The sequence below is a fragment of the Scyliorhinus torazame genome, chromosome 10 (genome assembly GCF_047496885.1).
Source record: "Scyliorhinus torazame isolate Kashiwa2021f chromosome 10, sScyTor2.1, whole genome shotgun sequence".
Classification (NCBI taxonomy): Eukaryota; Metazoa; Chordata; class Chondrichthyes; order Carcharhiniformes; family Scyliorhinidae; genus Scyliorhinus; species Scyliorhinus torazame.
In genome coordinates, this window is record NC_092716.1 from 51762145 (window position 1) to 51786745 (window position 24601).

At 42.2% G+C, this 24601-nt stretch overlaps 1 protein-coding gene across 1 annotated transcript in view; it reads right to left on the minus strand.

Moving 5' to 3' along the window:
• Positions 1–24601, minus strand: part of tdrd12 (tudor domain containing 12) — a 192850-nt gene that overhangs the window by 167094 nt on the left and 1155 nt on the right. The window contains exons 2-7 of the mRNA XM_072517655.1: positions 17532–17602; positions 12301–12465; positions 10147–10283; positions 5155–5274; positions 2760–2815; positions 2312–2397 (exon numbers count right to left, since the gene is read on the minus strand). Of these exons, the coding sequence (XP_072373756.1) occupies positions 2312–2397; positions 2760–2815; positions 5155–5274; positions 10147–10283; positions 12301–12465; positions 17532–17558 (591 nt within the window). The 5' untranslated portion in view covers positions 17559–17602. The remainder of the gene's footprint in view (positions 1–2311; positions 2398–2759; positions 2816–5154; positions 5275–10146; positions 10284–12300; positions 12466–17531; positions 17603–24601) is intronic.

Here is a 24601-nt window from a genome sequence, read left to right on the forward strand (position 1 = left end):
CATCTTGTCGAAAAAATTATTTGAATTAGAAAAAAATCCTAATCATAAATTCAGGTTACAATGGTATGAAAAAGACATGCTTCTACAAGAAATGATCAAGGACATATTTGGGATGAAATTGATTCATTGTTAAAAAATCTTGCATTGGCATGCACTTCTTGTCCACAGTTTTCAAGATTTTAGTCATGCTTGCCAGAATTTTCAATTTAATGTAAACTATGATGCATTTGCATCTCTCTACCACGATCGAAACTAGTACCTTCATCAGCTCGCCTCCACTTTATCAGCGCTAATAGCACCATACCACCCATCACCTGAACTCTCTGTTCTCAAAGAAAAACCCATGTGCAATAAAAAGGAATTATTTTTAAAAAGAAATGACAAATTCAGGGAGTTACTGTGAAGCTTTCATTCTAAAGCAATAGTTTCACAACAGCATGAAAACTATATATTGCATGATGTGAAAAATGAGAATGGTCAAACCAGTGCTTACTTATTTTCTTTTTGTTTTGTGAAGAAAAGGAACATTAGTGCCACATCTTTTACTCATCAAGAACAGTTAGATCATTACAAGTCTAGTTCAGATGTAGAGTTAACCTCTTATGGGCAGCACGGTAGCACAGTGGTTAGCACTGTTGCTTCACAGCACCAGGGTCCTAGGTTCGATTCGCGGCTTGGGTCACTGTCTGTGCGGAGTCCACATGGTTTCCCTGTGTCGCGTGGGTTTCCTCCGGGTGCTCCCACAAGTCACAAAGGCGTGCTGTTAGGTAATTTGAGTATTCTGAATTCTCCCTCTGTGTACCCGAACAGGCGCCGGAATGTGGCGACTAGGGGCTTTTCACTAACTTCATTGCAGTGTTACTGTAAGCATACTTGTGACAATAAAGCTTATTATATTATTATTTTTCCAAAATAATCCGCTTTCATGGAAACTTAGACTTATCAACATTCACCCTGCTCCCACATATCGCTTCCTGAACAGTTTTTGCTTTGGGCATTAAATTCTACATGGAGGCATTCAAACTTAATTAGCTTAGGACCCTTAGACTTGGCTTCATAAGTCAATAGTCTAGGCTGTCCAAACACAAGGCAGGTTTCTCAACTCAGTGAAACTTTTTATCCAAATTACATTAATTGTGTGATTTTTCATTAAAATCCCAATGAATTACAAGAGTGAAAATATCTACCGTTTAAATCTATTTTCTAGGCAAGGTCTACTTAAAATAATCAGTATCCAGTTACTGAACAACTAAAATAATAGGTATACACTGCTGAATTAGCCTTTTCAATTGAAATATAGCCCCCAATGTTTACTCCCTTATCCTGGACAGCTGCCTATACGAGCACTGACAATTACAAAGGTGTTGCTTAAAATCCACTCAGCAAGCAAAATTATCTTGAGTAGTTAAAGCAGAATGCCCTTTTTGTCTCAGCTGTTCCCTCCTTTTTAAACAGAGTTGCTCATTAAGTCTTTTCATGCATCTTGGTGACCCATTTACATTATGTAAGGACAAGAGAAGAAATCGACTGCTCATTTTTAATGACTGCATAACTGAAAAGGTCTGTGCAACAACAGCATTGCCATTTCCAGTTTTCTCCTGGGACCACTCATATACCTGCGAGCCCTTCTTGGGCTACTTGCTATTGTAGGGGAAGATGAACAAATTCTTGTTGTCCCATTTCACACTCTGTGCTAGCTGCAGAATCTCAGTCAACAGGGACAGGGCCGCTATGCTTTCAGACAGGCTTTGGACAGGGAGTACTTCTATTAAGTTTTGCAGTTACGAGGTCCACTACAATTGCATCAAAATCATGTTGGCACCAATGCATCAGATAAAAAATTGGGACTGTATTCGCTAAAGTGATTAAGGGCAGTACGGTAACACAGTGGTTACCACTGTTGCTTCACAGCGCCAGGGACCCGGGTTCGATTCCCGGCTTGGATCACTGTCTGTGCGGAGTCTGCAGGTTCTCCCAGTGTCTGCATGGGTTTCCTCCAGGTGCTCCGGTTTCCTCCCACAAGTCTCGAAAGATGTGTTAGGGGAATTGGACATTCTGCATTCTCCCTCAGTGTAACCGAAGAGGCGCTAGAGTGTTGACTGGGGGATTTTCACAGTAACTTCATTGCAGTGTTAATGTAAGCCTACTTGTGGCACTAATAAAGATTATATAATTTCCAGAAAAAGTTAATTATCTATTCCAATTATCAAAATACAGATAATGTATAATGAACTGTTTTCCCACAACTATTTATTTTAATTGAGAACTTCTACTTTTATCGTGCACAACCATTTGCTTTAAATCAACTTACCTTTTCATCATTCAGAGTGAGATATAATTGAACTGCAAAGGTATCCCCAGCAACACCTTGTAATTGTGCCTCAACAGCTTCAGATTCTGTTACAGACAATAAAATAATAACCCACACATAAAGCATCAATCAGGATTTTAAACTATTCACATTGCAGAGCTATAAAGCGAAAGTTAATCTTTAAAACTACATTTACTACGACACTCAGGTCATTTGTGTTTCATAGTAAGATGTAACTGTACATTTGAAAGTTGAAAACAGTCCAGTTATTGTTGATTACGCTATTGATATTTGGTACAATGGACATTTTGTAATAACAGTTTAAAATCCCACCCGCATGCAAAACAAAAACTTTAATCAGTTTACTCAATGACAACATATACTCCATTTCATCCAAGACTCTGTGTTTTTGATCGTGGTTTTAAAGGGTTAAAGAAAAAACTCATACCTCGAGATATTCTTTGGAAATATTGTATTGCGGCACTATCCCATTTTACTGCTGGGCTGTAAAAGAAAACAAAATTTGCAGTTTCTACAACAAGAATTAAACCATAAGTCAAAATATAGAAAGGTGGGACAAGTTTTATCTTCAAACCCCAATTCCAAAATTTGGTTTCTTGACATGGTGTATTATAGAAATGCTGTATAATGTTTATGAAAACATCTTGGTATAATAATGTACATTATTATGAATTCAAGGCGATTTAACTTTTGCAAAAAAACATTTTTGAGACTGTCCTGGGAGTAATAAACGATACTTAGTGGTGAGAACTACTGTGTCCCAGAAACATGTCAAATACATGCCATAAAAATCATTCAACAATTGCAGCATACTGTTTAAAAATGAGAACGCAGCTCCATATTTGGAAAATCCACTACAATCGTTGAGAAGGGAATACAATTCGTTTTTAGGACTAAAGTCTGGGAAAATCATTAGCTCTGTAATTTTCTGATAGCATGCTGCCATTTCTTACTCAATCATAACTCCTGCCCTACTTTCAAGGAGTGGGTGCTGGGTGAGAAGCAAAGAAATGAAGTAAACCAATACAAAATATTGTTCGTAAGTGCCAACAGTTTGATGAAACAAAACCATTAAGTACTCTTTAAATATCATGACTGAGGATATCTTTCTCGCTATACTCAGCTGGAAATCACCCAAAAAATACTTCTCTAACTTTCAAAAGCATCAGCTCCTCCAAATTGCCCTGGTGTTCTCAGTGCCCCCTACGGTCTCTAATGTCACTATGCGCAATACCAATCTAGCCCAAAGCACTACCTATCATATAAATAATTAACTACTCGCTGAAGGTATCAAGGCACCAACCTCTCATTTCTGAACACATCAGATATTGCCCACTGCACTACTCAGTTAACTCAGACCACAGCTGCAATGGTTACTCCTCAGCTGAAAATGAGACTATGCTAGTACACCATTAGATTAGGGAGCAAAACAGTAGAGAATGGGTTTGGGAGGTGGGCAGAGGTACTGAACTTTAAAATAAATATTAGTATACTTTGAGAGCTAATGATGTACTCGGGTAATAACTTCTGAATAACAAAGGTAGGGGGGGGTGACATGAAACAGACTACAGCATGGAGCAGAAATCACTGGCTTTACTAGCAAATCATGATGACCCAGAAGGTACGCTTTTGCTTATCTCAAGGATCAAATTTTTAAGACTGAATCACTTCTCGGCCTTTTGGCTAAGATCAAACGTCAGATCAAGCCCACGTTGAGGTGCATTGCCTTTTCTTGTCAGCTTTGATCTTGTATCTCTCTCTTGTGGAGACCATGAATTGGCTTAAATTTGAATTTGGGGGGGGGGGGGGGGCGGGAATACAAATAATTTTTTAAAAATTGTAATTTGAGAGTCAACTACATGGCTTTCTTCACTTGGGAAGCAGTGAAAAGAGAGTAAAACAAGGTTTTTAATTGAAAAACAGAGTACTGCGGATGCTAATAATCTGAAATAGAAACAGAAAATGCTGGAAACTCTCAGCAAGTCAGGTAGCATCTGTGAAGAGAGAAACAGAGTTAATGCTTCAGCTAAAGGATGATGCATCAAAATTGAATTCAGTTGAAAGATCACGGACCTGAACTCTGTTTTACCCCAAGCTTCTAGCATAGCTCACCAATTTAAAAAAGCACTGAAGACATTTCAAAAATTAACTGCAGAGATCATCTTGATATGTTATGAATTATTCAATTTCTGCTTTTTATGTTTGAAACCATATTCTTATTGCTTCTTGTGGAGAGAGACAAGGGAAAGTGGAAAATTTGAAATGCCAACCATCCTTCGCCTGTACAGATGCTGATTAATCTGTCCATTTCCAGATTTGTTCTTCATTTTATTTCAAAATTGCAGTTTTCTTTCATTTTCTTGATGATTTCTTCCTTCTTTCAATGACACAATGACCTGGGAAAATTGTCGCGATAACAAGAGGAACAAGCCAGGAGCAATTTCCACCACTATTAATAAAGCTCCAATTCAGAGGCACTTCCTTTCAGGGGCATTGTGCAGTGGCTTTAAATCCACAAGCCAAGTTATCTAACAACATTATTAACATGTTCTAGAACCTATAGCATACCCTGAAGGTCACGAGAGCACGCGATCAACGAAATAAACTGAACCATTAATAAATGCAGGATAGAAGCATAGTTTGATAATGATCATTATTTGGTTTTAAAAAAGGATGAATTAACTGGTTCCTACAATTGATCTGCAAGATCTGTAAATTTGGGTGTGCTTTACATTATACTAACAAAGGTTATTTTAATTGTATGTAAAGATAGAATGTAAAGATAGATAAGTTAGTTAACATTTTGCAACGTTCTTACTTACCCAATTTTTGCTTTCTCTTCACAAACATCAATGTGCAATGTCATTGGCTGTATGCCAAACAATGAAAATCTTTTAGCACGGTATGGTAGCTTCCAAAAGGAATCAACTGCTCTTCGTACACTGAACAGAAATATAGATGTTGAGTCATAAGAGTCTTATAGAGTTGTCCTGGTCTCTGTACTTAAGAGATGTAAATGTGTTAGAAGCAGTTCAAAGAAGATTTACTAGACTGATACCAGGAATTGGCAGGTTGTCTTATGAAGAAAGGTTTGACAGGTTAGGCTTGTGTTCACTAGAGTTTAAAAGAGGCAACTGGATTGAAAACTTCCTGAGGGGTCTTAACAGGGTGGATGTGGAGAGAGTGTTTTCTCTTGTTGGAGAATCTAGATCCAGGGGCCACTATTTAAAAGTGATCACTCATTTAATGCAGAGATGAGGAGAATTATTTTTTCCTCAGAGGGTCGTGAGTCTTTAGAACTCTGCTTTAGAACTGACTTTTGAGCTAAAGAGTCTTTGAATATTTTTAAGGCAGAGCTAGATATATTCTTGATTATGAAACTGTGCCAAAGGATTAGAAAACTGCCAATGTGGTACCTTAGTTCAAAAAGGAAAGGAAGCAAACTGCAGGAAACTACAGGCCAGTTAGTCTAACTGGAGTTATTGTAAAAAATATTCAAATCGATTGTAAAAGGAGAGAATAGCAGTGCATTTGGAAAGTCATATGCTCGAACAGGAAACTTTCCAAGTGCCAATTGCAGTGTTTTGCTCGCCGTTTCTCTCCGCTCTATCGGCGAGTTCTCCACTTCTATCTAATCACACTATTTGGGCCTTGTGAAATTTCTCACCAGGCTCGCCAATACTTCAATTAGTTTCATTTCTGGGGAGCTGAATTCGCCAGCCAGACTGTCTCTTCAGAGATTGCCGCGCACCCCCCCCCCCCACTCCCCAAAAAGCAATGACACCCCGCTATAGGGTCGCTGAGGGTCCCCTCCTTTTCAGGCCTTCCCACTCCCCTTTTGGGCCCCTCCCCTTCCAGGACGTCCACCCTTCACCGCCCAATTTTCCAGAGACCTCTGCATAAGTGACCTGCAGCTCCTCACCCTTCATACCCTCCATCCACCCTCCTTTCATGGATATGGTCCCCCTCAGGTCCTGACCCTTGGCCGTGCCACCTTGGCAATTCTCCTGTCAACTTGGCAGTGCCACCTGGGAACCTTGGCAGTGCCAGCCTGGTAGTGCCAAGGTTCCCATGGCCTGGGAACCCCCCCCCCCAAAAGCGCCATTCTGCCTGGTTCACGTTTGTGTGGACCAGTACTGAACGGCACCCGGCTCGAGTCTCCCTGGGGAAGCTGGTAGATGCGGAGTCAGCGTGCCTAAGTGGGTTTAAACCATTTCAGCGTGCGAGGCTTGGTCCCGCCTATTGTGGGCGGGATCCTGATTTTGATGCCTCGTGAGACCTGGTTAGATCTCGCGAGGTGCACCAACCGTCGGAAGCCCTCCCCCGGCATCTACTGGTCGCATCATGCTCTATTCCGGCAGGACGTGGCCAGTAGATCGCACCCATAATCTGATCAGGCAGAGTCAGCATGGTTTCATGAAGGGGAAAGTCATGTTTGACAAATTTACTAGTTCGTTGAGGAGGTATCAGCCACAGTAGAGGAGAATCAGTTGATGTTATACGTTTGGATTTTCAAAAGGCATTTGATAAGGTGCCACACAAAAGGCAAGTAGGAGCTGATGGTGTTGGAGGAAATATTCTGGCATGGATAGAGAATTGGCTAACTAACAGGAAGCAGCAAGTAAAGAGGAGGTATTTCTCAGGTTAGAGGGCAGTAACCAGTGGAGTGCCACAGGGATCAGTGCTGGGACTGCAGTTCTTCGCAATAAATATTAATGATTTGGAGGGTGGAAGGAACAGAGTGTACTGTGACCAAATCTGTGGATGAGACAAGGTAGGAGCGAAGGCAGGTTGTAAGGGAGATATAAATGGTTTGCAGAGAGATATTGACAGGTTAAGTGTGCGGGCAGAAAATTGGCAAATGGAATTCAATGTGGGAAAATGTGAGATTGCTCACTTTGGAAGAGAGTGAGAATGTGGATTATTATTATTTAAATGGAAAGAGACTGCAGAAAGCTGTAGCACAAAGGGAATTGGGGGTTCTTGTTCATGAAACCCAGAAAGCTAGCATACAGTTGTAGAAGTTAATAGGGAAGGTAAATAGAATGTTGGTTTTTATTTCAAGGGGGCTGGAGTATAAAAATGAAAAGGTATTGCTGCAATTGTACAAGGTACGAGTGACACCACATTTAGAACACGGTGTGCAGCATTGGTACCGAAAGATATATTAGAGGCAGTACAGAGGAGGTTTACTATGATGGCCTGGTGTATGGAAGGGCTCCCATATGAGGAAGAATTAAACAGTTTGGGTTTGTACACCTTGGAGTTCAGAAGAATGAGATGATGTGACATGATTGAAACATAGACGATTTTTAGGGGTTAGACAGGATAAATGTTGGAAGGATGTTTCCATTCATGGGAGAGTGGAGGACCAGAGGACATAGTCATAGTGTTCACTTAGACAGATTTGGGGAAGAATTTCTTCTCTCAAAGGGTGGTTAATCTTTTGAATTAGTTACCCCAGGATGCTGAGGGGGCCGAGTCCTTTTCAAGGCGAAGATCGATAGGTTTTTAATCAGTGGGGGAATTGAGGGTTACGGAGATAAGGCAGGAAAGTGAACTTAGTAAGTGTTAGATCAGCCATGTAAGAGCAGGTTTGAAGGGTCTACTCCTGTTCCTATCTCTTTTGGTCTAAGGGCGTGCTAAGGTTACTGGGAGTAGCCAGAAATGTGGAGTTGAGGTTATAATCAAATCAGTCATCATCTTATTGAATGGTGCAGCAAAATAGAGTGGCTATCCCTGCTCCTAATTCACATGTTTGTATGTACTACTACCACCGTCTAACTGCACAAAATTAGTTATCATCTTAAACACTTAGACCCAATCTTCTGATCAGATCGGAAACCCGATTTCCTACCCTAATCAGAAAGATGTGCACATTTATCTTTCTCTGATAATTGAGGTAGCTTCTGACCGAGGATCCTTTACATCTGACCCAATGCAACAAACCTTGTAGGGAGCAGTGCAGAGATCCATGCAGAAGCCATGCTTCTTTCTGGAACACTGGCTGCCATACCCCAGTAAGTAAGAAGTTTAAATATTCAAAAGCTGGTTTAAAAGGAACTCCAGAGAGAGGGTGAGTGGGCAAGGGGGGCAGGTGTTGGGGGCTAGTCAGGTCAGGTTGAGAAAGGAGAGACTTGGGTCAGGTCAGGGGTCAGTGGGGAGTCAATGAGTGTGTTTGGGGGTCAGTTGTGTAGTTACCCAGGTGTTAGAGTAGGTTTTTTTCAGTCTAACATTTTCTGGGTAACTATCCAAGTGAGTAAGTTGGAACCATCAGGAGGTTCCTGGGGATCAGGGGAATTGCCCATCGCAATTTTAAACATCCCAGGTAATTCCCAAAGAGTCCTTGTGTTGGAATTCCGAGGTGTTCCATAGCACATCTTCTGGGTATCCAACTATCCAGAGATTGGAAGATCTGGCTCTACTTCTTCTCAGTATTTAAAACTAAATTCAGATAGTAATCTGAATATGCAAATTTGAAAATGATCAGAATGCTAACTGCAAAAAGTCCCTCTTGCAATGACTTTAGCAGTTAAATAAAGAGAAATTAGAGGGTACATTTTGTAGATTCTTAATTAGTAATGGATATGTAACTGAAAAACAAGCCTGATTATTCGCACACAATTTAATTGGTTCTAGCTTATATAGGTTTGGGCAAATTATCTACCACAAAAGTCACAAGATTCTACTGCTTTAAAAAAATGTTTTGCTCCATGCTTAAACATGTACCACATACAAAACATCAAATTATTTTGTTTCATTTCTTGGATAGAAAGCTGTAAAGGGATCAGTGCTGATGGTTCAGCAGATACCAATGATATTTTGAAGTGGGCAGAATTCTTCTGTTGTAATATACCATGCAACAGTAGCTTCTTGGGTGATTTTCATTTGTGCAATTGTAAACTGGTTGGTTGTGTCATGCTTTTGTAACCTCAACTGAGTTAGCCCGTCAGAGCATTAAAACCACATTTGGTAAACATGCAGAGATATTCCCATGTTAGAATTATTTGAAGGCAACTGAAATATGCAAAATGGAAAATATATAATTTTCAAAAACAATTCAAAATTTGATTAACTTGAACTGTCTTTTAAGCGTTGTGTCTATTTTTACGTATACAATGACAACCACATCAACCCCATTGCTGTGATTTCAAACTTATGGTTTTCGTACAGTCCCTTCTCCAGCAACCCCCTCCCCCAATCTTGTAATCTTTCAGCTGATTCTTCTATATCAAGTCCTGCTTTTAATACATACACATTACAAATTCTGAGCTAAACTTTTCACCTGTCATTAACCCCTCAAAAACAGCCTTTGGCCCATGTAGCCCTCAGCATTCTCCACTAGACCCATCATAGAGCCCAATGCTGCAATGGATACAAACTCCAATTGTAAAATCCCCCAAGGAGCATGCTAAAAGTTGAAAAGAGTGGAGATTCAGCTCACCAACTCCATTCCATCCTACTCACCCTTTTCATCAAAGTACCACATCACAACCGATATTTCTCCCAGAATTTTTTGCCATTCAAACTGGATTTTTGCCAGCCATGGTGTCATCATGGATGACAGTATTAACATCCTGACACCAACAAAAACATGGCTCAGAGGTACAGACTCCTTCCTCTTCTAAAGTCTCCCCCATAGACCAGAAAGTGCTTGCTCTAATCCCCAACAGTCATAGGTTTCACCTTGATGAATAGCAAAATTAATTTAACAAATTAGAATGCTTTATTAATATACCACTAGTTTAATAAAATGTGTTTTAAATCTTCACTCTCTCAACAGTACAAGCAAATTGTGCATAGTTAATGCTTACTCTTTTGCTTTCACCAGAATGTGCTTTGCGTAGTCAACAAGGAAACACTCTGCAAGATAACTGCTTCCACTTGATACAAGGGATTTTAATATTGCCCTGCACCAGCACCGTAGTTCATGGCAGTAAATAGCACATATCTGCAACAAAAGACAAAAAGTTATTGTCCAATTAGAAGAGAGATAAACTCCATTTTTATGCATGGATTACTCAAGCAGCTATACATTTGAGCTCAAATTTGTTAGAGTTAAATTAAGGCACTGAGGCGTTACTTATCCCTACCAACTTTGAACACCATTATCCACAGATGAGATTTCAAGACAGTTCTCATTATTTTCTCACTGAGAAGAAACAAAGGGCCAGGACTAAGGAAATTATTTTCAAAAGACTCTTTCTTAAATAGTGGATTATAATGTATACAAGTGTAAAATGTTCCTTTGAAAAGTAAAGAAAGAATTTGGATTCACATCGGAACTTGGTAGAGGTAGATGATGCAAAATGCTTTTCAAACAATAAATGACTTCCTAAATGGTTGGCGACTATTGTGTAGTCAAACATGGCAGCCAAGGCCACGTGCAGCAAACCTCTACAAACAGTAAATAAGGTGAATAACTGGATAATCAGTTTTAGTGGTGTTGGCAGATTCAGAATGTTGACCAGAATGCCTAGAGAACCCTGCTCCTTAAATAATACCATGGGATCTATAATATAAATCTGAACAGGGAAAGCATCAACTTAACATCTTATCTGAAGACAACACCGCTGGCTTGCAGCATCCCTTCAGAAGAACACTGAACATAAGAACGTAAAAACATAAGAACTAGGAGCAGGAGAGGTCCATCTGGCCCCTCAATCCTGCTCCACCATTTAATGAGATCATGGCTGATCTTTTGTGGACTCAGCTCCACTTTCCGGCCCGAACACCATCGCCCTTAATCCCTTTATTCTTCAAAAAACTATCTTTATCTTAAAAACATTTAATGAAGGAGCCTCAACTGCTTCACTGGGCAAGGAATTCCATAGATTCACAACAAGAAGTTCCTCCTAAGCTCAGTCCTAAATCTACTTCCCCTTATTTTGAGGCTATGCCCCCTAGTTCTGCTTTCACCCGCCAGTGGAAACAACCTGCCTGCATCTATCCCATCTATTCCCTTCATAATTTTACATGTTTCTATAAGATCCCCCCGCATCCTTCTAAAATTCCAACGAGTACAGTTCCAGTCTACTCAACCTCTCCTCGTAATACAACCCCTTCAGCTCTGGGATTAACCTAGTGGATCTCCTCTGCACACCCTCCAGCACCAGTACCTCCTTTCTCAGGTAAGGAGACCAAAATTGAACATAATACTCCAGGTGTGGCCTCACTAACACCTTATACAATTGCAGCATAACCACCCTAGTCTTAAACTCCATCCCTCTAGCAATGAAGGACAAAACTCCATTTGCCTTCTTAATCACCTGTTGCACCTGTAAAGCAACTTTATGCGACTCATGCACTAGCACACCCAGGTCTCTCTGCACAGCAGCATGTTTTAATATTTTATCATTTAAATAATAATCCCTTTTGCTGTTATTCCTACCAAAATGGATAACCTCACATTTGTCAACATTGTATTCCATCTGCCAGACCCTAGCCCATTCACTTAACCTATCCAAAGCCCTCTGCAGACTTCCGGTATCCTTTGCACTTTTTGCTTTACCACTCATCTTAGTGTCGTCTGCAAACTTCGACACATTGCCCTAGGTCCCCAACTCCAAATCATCTATGTAAATTGTGAACAATCATCATGGATTATGCAGCAGAAGATTTCTTCTCTTCTTGAGTTCTCTGCCTAAAGGCAAGTCCAACCCATAACATTACAATCTGAAACATAGGTAGGGCAAAGAGGCAGGTCCTGAGTCCATCCCAGCTGGATTGGGGATGAAATCCTGTGCTATTGGTACCAATTTGATCCACACCAGCCAACTGAGCCAAATCAGCCCCCAAGGAGTCCATGTTGCCGTGGCAACATGCATGTTGTTACTTGCAGGTATGGATAGTGATGGTAGAGGTTCCAATTTATTTCCATAAGAATCAGAAGATTCACTGGTATGTAAATTAAGGTATCAATTCCTTGCTTATGAATGTTCGCAGGCAGAGTATAAAAAACAAATTACCTGCCCTTGTTCTAGAACAGGAAGCTTAATTTCTTCCAAATCTTCATGGCTTCTGTGGTAGAGTTGATTCATCTTTTCCTCCAGTTTTTGAAACTGATTTGCATTTTCAACCAGATCACTAAAGCCATTAGTTATTCGCCCCCAGAAACAGCCAGGGTCTTCCACCTAAGCACACACAAAGTGACATTAGCACCAATTCTAATCGCCACACAACCAGAAGGATGTGGAGGCTTTGGAGAGGTTGGAGAGGAGGTTGTCTGGTCTGGAGGGTGTTAGCTATGTGGAGGCTGAATAGACTTGGGACTGTTTTCATTAGAAAAACAGAGGTTGAGGGGTGATCTGTAAGAGTTCTACAAGATTATGAGGGGCATGTATAGAGTAGATGGGCAGGCACTCTTTCCCTGGGTGGAGGGGTCAGTCACCAGAGGGCATAGGTTTAAGGTCCATGGGGCAAAGTTTAGAGGAGATGTGCGAGGCAGGTTTTTTTACGCAGGGGATGGCGAGTGCCTGGCACGCGTTGCCAGGGGAGGTTGTGGAAGCTGATACATTAACGGCATTCAAAAGGCATCTTGACAAACACATGTTTAGGATGGGCATAGAGGGATATGGCACAAGGAAGTACTGAGGGTTTTGGCAAAGGTTGGTATCATGGCCGGTACAGGCTGGGAGGGCCGAAGGGCCTGTTGCTGTGCTGAATTGTTCTTTGTACCACACAAATGCCAGGCAATGACAGTCTCCAACAAGAGAGAGAATCTTACTAACCATTTCCCGTACCAGCCTCCCCAAACAGGCGCTGGAATGTGGCGACTAAAGGGCTTTTCACAGTACCTTCATTAAAGCCTACTTGTGACAATAAGCGATTTTCATTTTCATTTCTCTTGGTGTTCAATGGCATTACCATCATGGAATGTTTCACCATTAACATTCCAGGGTTTACCATTGTTGGAAGTTGGAAAGTAAAGAATTGGATAAAACAAGGGAGAGGGCAATTCTGGGTTGAACAGTGGGAAATGTGCTTAGACTGGTGGAAGATGTATCATAGACAAGTATTTTGCAGATAGTGACCATAATTCAGTTAGATTTAGGATAGTAATGGAAAATGATTTGACCCAAGTCGACTTGGAGCCACAATTTGTAGATAAAACTGTATCAAGAGCAGCGGGAGGTCTTCAAGGAGGATATAGCAAGAGTGCAGGGCAAATAATAATAATAATAATCTTTATTGTCACAAGTGGGCTTACATTAACACTGCAATTTTGATTTGATTTATTATTGTCACATGTATTAGTATACAGTGAAAAGTATTGTTTCTTGCATGCTGTACAAACAATGCATACCGTACATAGGGAAGGAAGGAGAGACTGCAGAATATAATGTTACAGTTATAGCAAGGTGTAGAGGAAAGATCAACTTAATACGAGGTAGGTCCATTCAAAAGTCTGATGGCAGTAGGGAAGAAGCTGTTCTTGAGTCGGTTGGTACGTGACCTCAAACTTTGGTATCTTTTTCCTGACGGAAGAAGCTGGAAGAGAGTATGTCCGGGGTGCGTGGGGTCCTTAATTATGCTGGCTGCCTTTCTGAGGCAGCGGGAATTATAGAGTCAATGGATGGGAGGCTGGTTTGCGTGATGGACTGGGCTACATTCACGGCTTTTTGTAGTTTCCTGCGGTCTTGGGCAGAGCAGGCTCCATACCAAGCTGTGATACAACCTTAATTTTTCTGAATCGATGGATTAATGCTATGGGAATACTAGGAGTGAAAAGCAAGACACATATATACACCTTGCTCATGGGCCAATAGGGTCTGCACCAGCCCTTGGACTTGTAAAGAACGCCCTAATAAGCCCACACCTCCACCCTATCCCCATAACCCCACCTAACCTTTTTGGACACTAAGCGGCAATTTAGCATGGCCAATCCACCTAACCTTCGCATCTTTTGGGACTTGTGGGAGGAAACCGGAGCACCCGGAGGAAACTCACGCAGACACGGGGAGAACGTGCAGACTCCGCACAGACAGTGACCCAAGCCGGGAATCGAACTTGGGACCCTGGCGCTGCGAAGCCTTAGTGCTTACCACTATGCTAGCATGTTGCCCACATGTTCCCTTAAAGACAAAAGGTGGGACCAAAACCAGAGAACCCTGGAGGTCAAGGGGCAAAAAGGTCAGGATTAAGAAAAAAAGAGATAATGGCAGATACCAAGGGCTCAATATGGCAGAGTCCCTAGAGGTGCACAAAAAGTGCAGGGGCAGGGGGAACTGAAAAATGGAATTAGGAAAGCTAAGAAATTACATGAAAAAGCTTTGGCTGGCACAATAAAGGAAACCCCAAAGTGGTTTTGTCCATATATAAAGAACAAGAGGGTAAATAAGGAAAGAGTATGGCCAATTAGGGATCATACAGAAAAGCTGTATGTGGACCCAGAAGATATGGGTACAGTTCTCAATGAATACTTTGCATCGATCTTCACAATGAAATAGGACAATGTAGATATAGACATCAGGTGAAGAACTGTGAAATATTAGAGGAAATTGGAGAGAGAGAGAGAGAGAGAGAGAGTGAGAGTGAGAGAGAGTGAGGGGGGGGGGGGGGGGGAGAGAGATAAATTGGCAGATTTAGCAGCTTTAAAAGTGGATAAATCTGCTGGCCTGAATGAGCTGTACCCTAGGCTGTTGAGGGAGGAGATATCAGGGGTACTGCTAGAAATGTTCAAGTCCTCCCTGACCACAGGTGAGGTGCGAGAGAACTGATAACATTGTCCCATTATTTAAAAAAGAGGTAGGTATAGACCAGGAGTAAAATTTGTTATCATCAAACAAGAAAGGGCAATTCAATCAGAAATGGCAGACACATAACAGGTTAACTTTGCTGCAGACAAATGTATGTAGGATTAAAAAAGAGCAAGCAACCATTCACTCTACAACGGTTTAAAACAACCAAAGAGCCTATTGTTTTTAATGCAGTGCAATAATCAACAACTGTTAAAATAAAATACATCGGAAAAAGAATAGAATACTAACAAGAAACTGTTATAACCAAGTAATATGCAGATCACTACTTGAAGTACTGTATCCTGTTCCAATTGCTGAGACAAAAGGGATCATATCAAAAGTAGTACAAAGAAGAATTAAAGACTGATCCTGTATTTAGACTAGTACCCCAATTCCCTTTTAGACAGCCTCTCAGCTTCCACTCCCCATTAAAACAAGTTCATCTAAAATTCTGCCTGCATCCTAACATCTACCAAGTTACATTAATTCATCCGTCACCTTGGTGCTCGCTGACCTACATCAGCTCCCAATAAAGCAATGTCTTGATTTTAAGATTCTCATTCCTAGTTTTTAAATCCCTTCAGTGTCTCATCTCCTCCTATCACTGCCATCTCCTCCAGCTGTACAAGACTCATATATATCAGCTCTCCTCCAATTCTAGCCTTTTGTGCATCCCCAGTTTTAATCAATTGATCATTGGTAGCAGTTCACTCAAATGCCTGGGCCACAAGTTCTGGGATTCCCTTCCTGAACCTTAACATTCCTCTTTCCTCCTCTGTCTTTGAACAAACCTTTGAGCTCCGGTATCTCATGTGACTCGATAATGCTCCTTGAAGCACCTTGGGCCATTCTACTTTCTTAACAATGCTATATAAATGCAAGTTTTTGTGTCAATTATGGCGGACTGACAGGAGAAACTAGGAACAGGAGTAGGCTATTCAGTCCCTTGAGCCTGTACCGCTTTTTAATGAGGTCATGGCTGATCTGCGGCATAACTCCATATACCTGCCTTTGACCCATATCCCTTATGTCTTTGCTTAACAAAAATCTATCTATGGTTCTCTATCTGGAGTTCCCCAGGCTGCAAAAGAAGCATTCAAGATGTGATCTCTTCTGCAAAATAGTTTGGGGAATGGTTCCCAAAGTATAGAATAGAAAAAGCAGACACAGGTTCAAAATAATTGCAAAGAAAATTTAGAACTTTAGAAAATTGTTCTACATAGTGACCAATGTACGAAATACAAGACAAAAACGTCTGAATTTGAAGAAACAAATTGAAGGCTGAAATGGTGAAAACTTACTTAATTTTTCTGAATCGATGGATTAATGCTATGGGAATACTAGGAGTGAAAAGCAAGACACATATATATACCTTGCTCATGGGCTCTTAGCTTTTCGTACTCCCGTGTCACACACATTCTGAGAATGAATGTGGACATGGTTTGCGCTCCAACTGAAAATAATTTTTCGGTCTTTTCATTCAGCAAACACAATCACCAAAATCCATTTTAATGTATTAGGCGATTGCTTCAGAATTTAAAATCCAAAAGGTTATGTAGAAATATATTTATTAATCTGAAAGTTTTGTATTATAGAATTTACAGCCACACCTCCACCCTATCCCCATAACTCCACCTAACCTTTTTGGACACTAAGTGGCAATTTAGCATGGCCAATCCACCTAACCTGCACATCTTTGGAGTGTGGGAGGAAACCGGAGCACCCAGAGGAAACCCATGCAGACACGGGGAGAAATTGCAAACTCCACACAGTCAACCAAGGACGGAATTGAACCCAGGTCACAAGAGCGATGAGGCAGCAGTGCTAACCACTGTGCCGCCACACAGAGCCGCAAATGGTGCAATCACCGTGAGTTTGCACTTTCTCCCAGTGTCTGACTGGGTTTCCACCTGGTGCTCCGGGGTGCTTACAGGGACAGGGTGGAGGTGTGGGCTTGCTTCGGGTGCTCTTTCCAAGGGCTGGTGCAGACTCGATGGGCCGAATGGCTTCCTTCTGCACTGTAAATTCTATGATTCCATGACTCCTTACATACTGAAGCAGTCCATGCCCATAGGCAGCAAGACCTGGGCAACATTCAGGTTTGAGCTGATAAGTGGCCAGTAAACTTGACCACAGATGTGGCAAGCAATCGCTATCTATAATGAGAGAGAGAATCTAACCATCCTGCAGTGACATTCAAAGGCAGCACGGTAGCATAGTGGTTAGCAGTTGCTTCACAGCTCCAGGGTCCCAGGTTCGATTCCCAGTGTCGGCGTGGGTTTCCTCCAGGTGCTCCGGTTTCCTCCCACAGTCCAAAGGTGGAAAAAGTGGAATTTGGTGAAGTATGTAATGATAATGTGAACAGAAATGAACTTCAAATCATTAAACAAAACTGCAGTCTGATCAAATGTGCTAGAAATGTAATAGAAGGTATGCATTAAATAGTTATGGTTACGTACCTTTATAATGAAAATTTCAATCATCATCCGTGCACACAATTTCAAATGCTTCTTTCAGAAAAAAAAGTGCCCTGGTTTGAAAGCAAAAACATTTTTCATATTGTTTATCACAATTATTTTACTACTTTTGAAACTTTAGCAATGTCATTCAGCAAAGGAAATAAGAAGCCCCATACAGTCTATGAATGGAAATATTTTGTTCAGTTTGGGTAAGCCACCTACTTCTAACATTGGATCAATCAAACAGATCAGAACTGGTCTGTTCAGCTTTATGTCAACTTCATTGGTGATCCCTCGATCACAACCTCCTCTTCCCCCGCCCCCCCCCCCCCTCCCTCCAAAACATCGACTGTTTGGTTTACAGCTGGCAATATTTCTACACTTATTTTCCCCCCACCTCACTTTCAAAATTCTAAATGATTGAGTACAAAATCTAGTTAGCTGTATTTGACTGGGTGAAATATGTTTGTGGGCAGAATATTGGCAAGTGAACACAATATTTACAAATGTAAGGTGTTGTATACTAGAAAGAAAAACTGACAATACATGTACTGCATGAAATGTGTTGAAATAGTTCAGGATGATGTTGGAAGACACACGATTAACCAATGCGGAGCAGCAGTCAACAAAATATATTACCAAAACAGTAAGAAACGGTGTAATTTTCTGGCTCTACCTACCATTCCTTGCTTACTAGGCTCAGAGAATCATACAGCACAGGAGGCCCTTCAACCAATCATAACTCTGCCAGCTCTTTGAAAGTTATCCAATTTGTCCCATTCCCCTACTCTTTCCCCATAGGCCGGGAATTGTTTTTTTTAAACCACTGAATCTATTTCCACCAGTCTTTCAGACAAGGCATTTCAAACATAAAAATCCAGTGCAAATACATTTCTCAGGCCCCTTCCAGTTCTTTGGCCAGTTATTTTCAATCTGTGATACCAATTAACAGGGGGGGGGGGGGGGGGGGGTTCTCTCATTCAACACGCACAGGGACAGAAGGAGTAGGGAGGAATATGGACGGTTCTTGGACAAGATAGCCGAGGTGAATAGGAAGTATTCAAGTGTTCCCACCAAGGAGGGGTTGGCGGAGAGTTAACAGTTACAGATCAGTTTGACAGGCTGAAGATGGGAAAAGCAGTGGGGCAGCAACAGAGGGCAAGGAGGGTGCATAGAGAGAGGATGTAGACTCTGGAGGAGCCATTAGGGCTGAGGGAGACGATGGACAGCATAAGGGGGGTGAAGTTGGGAAGGCCCCGGGGCCGGACGGCTACCCGACATAGTTCTACAAGGAGTTTGCGATTGAGTTGGCACCGTATTTGCTGGGGATGTTTAGCGAGGCACTGGAAATGGGGGAGCTGCCGGAGACATTGACACAGGTGTCAATTATGCTAATTCTGAAGAAGGGCAAGGATCTGTTGGAGTGTGAGTGATACAGGCCTATTTCACTGCTAAACATAGATGTGAAAGTGTTGGTCAAATTAGTGGTGGGGAGGATGAAGGGTGTGTTCCAGGGGTGGTTGGTGAGGACCAAATGGGCTTCATAAAGGGCTGACAGCTCTCCAGTAATATCAGGAGGCTGTCAAACATGATTATGACCCGGTAGGAGGGGCGGAGACCAGAAGTAGTGGTCTGTATGGACGCGGAGAAGGGCTTTGATCAGGTGGAGTGGAGGTGCCTGTCGAGATCCTGGGAAAGTTAGAGTTTGGCCCAAGTTTGTGGCGTTGGTGTGTCTGTTATTTGTGGCCCCAGGTGAATGTACAGACAAATGAGATGAGTTCATGGAGTTTTGGGTTGCACAGGGGAACAAGGAAAGGGTATCCGCTGTTGCTGCTGTTGTTCGTGCTGCCGATAGAGCCCTTGGCTATGGCCTTTGGGGGGGGGGGGGGGTCAATGGAGTGGCAGGGGGAGTAGGGAACACTGGTTGTCGCTGTACGCAGACGACCTGTTGCTGTTCACGTGGGACCTGCTGGAGAGTATTGGTAGAGTTGCTGGAGAATTATGGGTATACTGGAAAGTTCTGGGGCCTTCTTGAGATAGAAGTTGAATGTCGGAAGAATGCCGGAAAAAGTGAGATGTTTCCTGTGAATGAGGCAGGTCGAGGAGCCAATCTGGGAGCATTGCCATTTAGGGTAGCTCAGGACAGGTTCAGGTACTTGGGGGTCCAGGTGATGGGGGAAGTGAACGACGATGCAAAAGTGGAATCTGACAACTTTGTGGAGGAGGTTAAGGGGGATTTTAAGAGGTGGGATACGCTGCACCTCACACCGGCAGGGAGGGTCTAGGTGGTTAAGGTGAATGTGCTGTTGAGGTTCCTGTTTGTATTCCAGACCCTCCTGCTCTTTATCCCCAAGGCCTTTTTTCCCCGGAAATTAGGCACCGCAATCTCGGAGTTTGTGTGGAAGGGGAGGTGCCATGGAGGCAGAGGTAGAAAGTGGGGCTGGCGTTCCCGAACCGACTGCATTATTACTGGGCGGCAAATATGGATAAGGTGAGACGGTGGTGGGAGGGAGAAGGGTCAGAGTGGGTTAAGATGGAAGAGGAGTCCTGGAGAGGGTCCAGCTTGGGGGCCACGGTGACAACAGCCTCCGCTGGTGCAGTGAACGTACATGGTAGTGCAGTCCACGATCAGGGTGTGGATCAGTTGAGGAGACAATTTAGGATGGGGGGGGGGGGGATGTCAGTGCTGACACATCGGTGGGGGAACCACAGGTTTAAGCCGGGCGAGGCGGATGGCATATATAGGAAGTAGAGACAGACGGGGCTGGTGAGGGTGAGGGATTTGTACTTGGAAGAGACGTTTGCTGGTCTGGAAGAGCTGCTGAAGAGAAATTAATTCAGGTATATGCAAGTGAGGGACTTTGTGTGAAAAGAATGGAGAGGGTTTCCAAAGAGTATACTCTGCTGGAGTGGTTACTCTCCCAGATGTGGATGGGAGGGCAGGATTGGTGATATATATGGTTGGCTGGGGAAGCAAGGGGGAATGCAGGTGGTGAGGATTAAGAATAAATGGGAAGAGATGGGGAGATAGAATGGAGAGTGTGGAGTGAAGTAATGCATAGGGTAAATTCAACCACCTCGTGCACGAGGATGAGCTTGATCCAATTCAAGGTTGTGCACTGATGGTACAGTGGCACCGGCCCGGTGGCAGCTCCAGAGACCCGGGTTCAATTCTGGCCTCAGGAGACTGTCTGTGTGGAGTTTTCACTTTATCCCCATGTTTGCGTGGGTTTCCTCCGGGTGCCCCAGTTTCTTCCTACCGTCCAAAGACGTGGATAGGTAAATTGGCCATGCTAAATTGCCCCTTAGTGTCCAAAAGGTTAGTTCGGGTTACTGGGATAGGGTGGAGGCGTGGACTTGTGTAGGGTGCTCTTTCCAAGGGTCGGTGCAAACTCGGTGGTCCAAATGGCCTCCTTCTGCATTGTAGGGATTCTATGCAAAAAGAAATGACTGGGCGAGAATGAGTGGGTTATTCCAGGGGGTGGCAGATGAGTGAGAAGTGCAGACGAGGGCCAGCGAATCATTCGCACATGTTCTGGAGCTGTGAGAAGTTGGAGATATACTGGGAGGCGATACTCGGGACACTACTGGAAATTGTGGGGCTAGAGGTCAGGTTGGACCTAATGGTGCCGATCTTTGGGGTATTGGAAATGCCAGAGCTGATGGAGGGGAGGAGGGCCGATATCGTGGCCTTTGCCTCTCTAATTGCCCGATGAAGAATGTTGTTGGAATGGCAGTCGGCAATGTCTCCAGGGGTGGCAGCTGGCTGGGGGACCTGTATGACTTCCTTTGTCTGGAAAAGATTAAGTTACAGTTTAGAGGATCAGCGGAGAGCTATGAGACACGGTGGGGACTGTTCATGACAATGTTTGAGGAGTTGTTTGTTGAATTATACAAACTGTGATCTGTGGGGGTGTTGACAAGGTTACTGATTTGTGACTTCATTTTTGAATATGTTTGGAATAAAATACATGAAAAGATAGACTCCCCCGAAGACTAAGAGGATGGAGTTATGATGAACCGTTCAAAAAATGTGGGATCTCCAGCCTCAAAGTTAATCACATAAAAGTGTATGTCAGCTTTTCAATGGGGAAAATGTAAAACTTACTTTAAACTAAGTTGTAAATATAGGATCATGATCAGAAATTCTTTACACAAAAAGTGATCAAACATGGAATGAACTTCCAGATGAAGTAGTGGAAGCAAAAATCTTAGAATCATTTAAGAACCGACTAAATGGCACAATCACAGGACTTCAGCATCATTCTACATGGATTAACTAACAGACCAATGGCTTTTCTCATCCAGAATTTTCTTATGACCATTTAAGTTGATTTCATAACAAAGGATTCATGAAATAGTGGAATTTGGTGAAGTATGCAAAGTTAAGATGAAGACAAATGAACTTTGACTTCATGAAGACAAATGAACTAGAAGAATGCAAGGAAAGGCTGCCACCAATATCAATTCGCTAAATCAGCAACATCCAGAAACATTGTAACATTGCCTCACTGATCGGATTACGCGACAAATTTATCCACAAATATATATTTAAAAGATAGTGGAGAAAGCCTCTTAGCTTCACTATTTTATGTAAATGTGTTATGTAACTACAAGGACAGAATATAGGACATAACAAGGGAGATGGTAGCATAGTGGCAATGTTGATGAACTGGTAGTCCAGAGAGCCGGACTAATGCTCTGATAGCATGAATTTAAATTGCACCACTGGGATCTATTACATTCAATTAATAAATAAAGCTGGACTAAAAAGATAGTTTAATGATCATTAATGTTGAAACAATTTGATTATCTGTTTCACTAACCTCTTCCAGGGAGGAAAATCTGCAATCCTTATCAAGTATGGCTTACATGTGATTCAAAACTGACAGCAATGTGGTTTACTCTTAACTGTCTACTAAAACAGCCTAGCACAACACTCAGCTGTTTCAAAGTGCTAAGGAAAAGTCAAATAAGAATAAAACAGAATGGACAACCCGGCATTAGTCTGTGCACCGGAAATGGAAACGGCACACCCTGTCCAGTCAACTCTGCAAAGTCCTCCTCACCAACATCTGTGGACTTGTGCCAAAACTTTGAAAGCTGTCTCACAGCCTAATCAAGCAACAGTCTGGCATGATTCTGTAACTATGAATGTACCTTACAACCAATATCCTAGACCTCTCCATCGTCATGCCACTGGCAAGACGGAGCCACCAGAGGTGGCAGCACAGTGGTATAAAATCAGGAGGGCGTAGGTCCAAGAGTCCTCAATCTCGACAGTTCCCAAACTTTCTAACTAGAGGGCGCAGATTTAAGGTGATTGGCAAAAGAATAAAGAAACATAGAAAACAGGAGCAGATCATTCAGCCCTTTGAGTCTCCTCCGCCATTCATTATGATCATGGTTGATCATCCAACTCAATAGGCTGTTCCTGCCTTCCCTCCCATATCATTTGATCCCTTTCTCCCACAAGTGTTGTATCTAACTCCTTCTTGAAAACATGCAATGTTTTGGCCTCAACTACTTTCTGTGGTAGCGAATTTCATAGGCTTACCACTCTCTGGGTGAAGAAATTTCTCCCCATCTCAGTCCTTGCTGTGACTCTTGATTCTGGGCTCCCCCACCATCAGGAACATCCTTCTTGCATCTATCCACTAGTCCTGTAAGAATTGTATAGGTTTCTATGAGGTTCCCCCTCATTCTTCTGAACGCCAGAGAATAATCAGAAACAACTCAATCTCTCCTCATATGTCAGTCCTGCTATCTCAGTAATCAGTCTGGTAAACCTTTGCTACACATTTCTATATCAAGAACATCCTTCCTCAGATAAGGAGACCAAAACTGCACATATTATTCCAGATTTGATAAGGTAGATCCAGGTGACATAAGAAAATATTTTTTGCAGTGAGTGGTTATGATTTTGAATGCACTGGAACAAAAGGGTGATGGAGTCAGATTAAATAATGATTTTCAAAAGTAAATTGGATAAGCACCTGAAGGAGGAAAGGTATACAGAACTTTGAGGAAAGGGTAGAGAGTGAAATTTGTTAAATTTCTCTCGCAGTGAGCCAGCACAGCTCAATTGGCCAAACGGCCCCCTCCTAGGTTAAAGACATTCTGCATTTACACATCCTGATCAAATTATTCCCACCCTTTTACCTCAAAGATTTACACTTGTGCAATGCTACTGGAGGTTGAATAATTACTGATTAAAACATATGGAGCTTTCACATTTTAAGTAATAGCAAAGGTGAATTCCTGCAGTCTTCTTCCTAAAGAAAATTGGTGACATTTTACAGTATTTAACCGAAGTAGCAGTATGCCACAAGTTAAGCACTTAACATAAAAATCTGAAAATAAAAGCAAAGTACTGCAGATGCTATGCACCAGAAATAGAAACAGAAAGTGCTGGAAAATCTCAGTTGGTCTGGCAGCATATATGGAGAGAAACAGGGTTTATGTTGAGTCCAATATGACTCTTCTTCAGAATTAAAGGGAGACAGAAATGGAGACAGGTTTCATACTGTGGAGAAAATGGAGAGGGAGGTCAGGTGGAATAAAAGAAAAGGTCAGGGATAGAGAGGTTAAATAACAAAGATGTCATGGAACAAAGCAAAGAGAATGGGAATGGTAATAGTAAAAGAACAAAGCACTGTGTTGATAGCAGAATAAAGATGAGCAACGTCTGAAACAAAATAGCAGAATGCGTTAATAGCAGAATAAAGGTTATTTCTGTCTGAAAGCAAAACGTGGGTAGATACAAAATGGAGCAAAGAGTTTATGGTTGAAGTTTCTGAACTCAATGATGAGTCCAGAAGGTTGTGAAGTGCCTAATCGTATAATGAGGTTATATTCCACAAGTCTGCTTTGAGCTCCACTGGAACACACCAGTAGGCCAAAAACATAAACAAGAGCATGAGAGCTAGGTGGTGAATTCAAATGGCAAGCAACTGGGAGGTGGAGGTATCCTGCAAAATGTTGACTCTGTGTTTCATCTCCCAAATGCAGAGGAGACTGCATTGTGAGCGTCAAATACAACAGACTAAGTTGAAGGGAGTGTTTGGGGC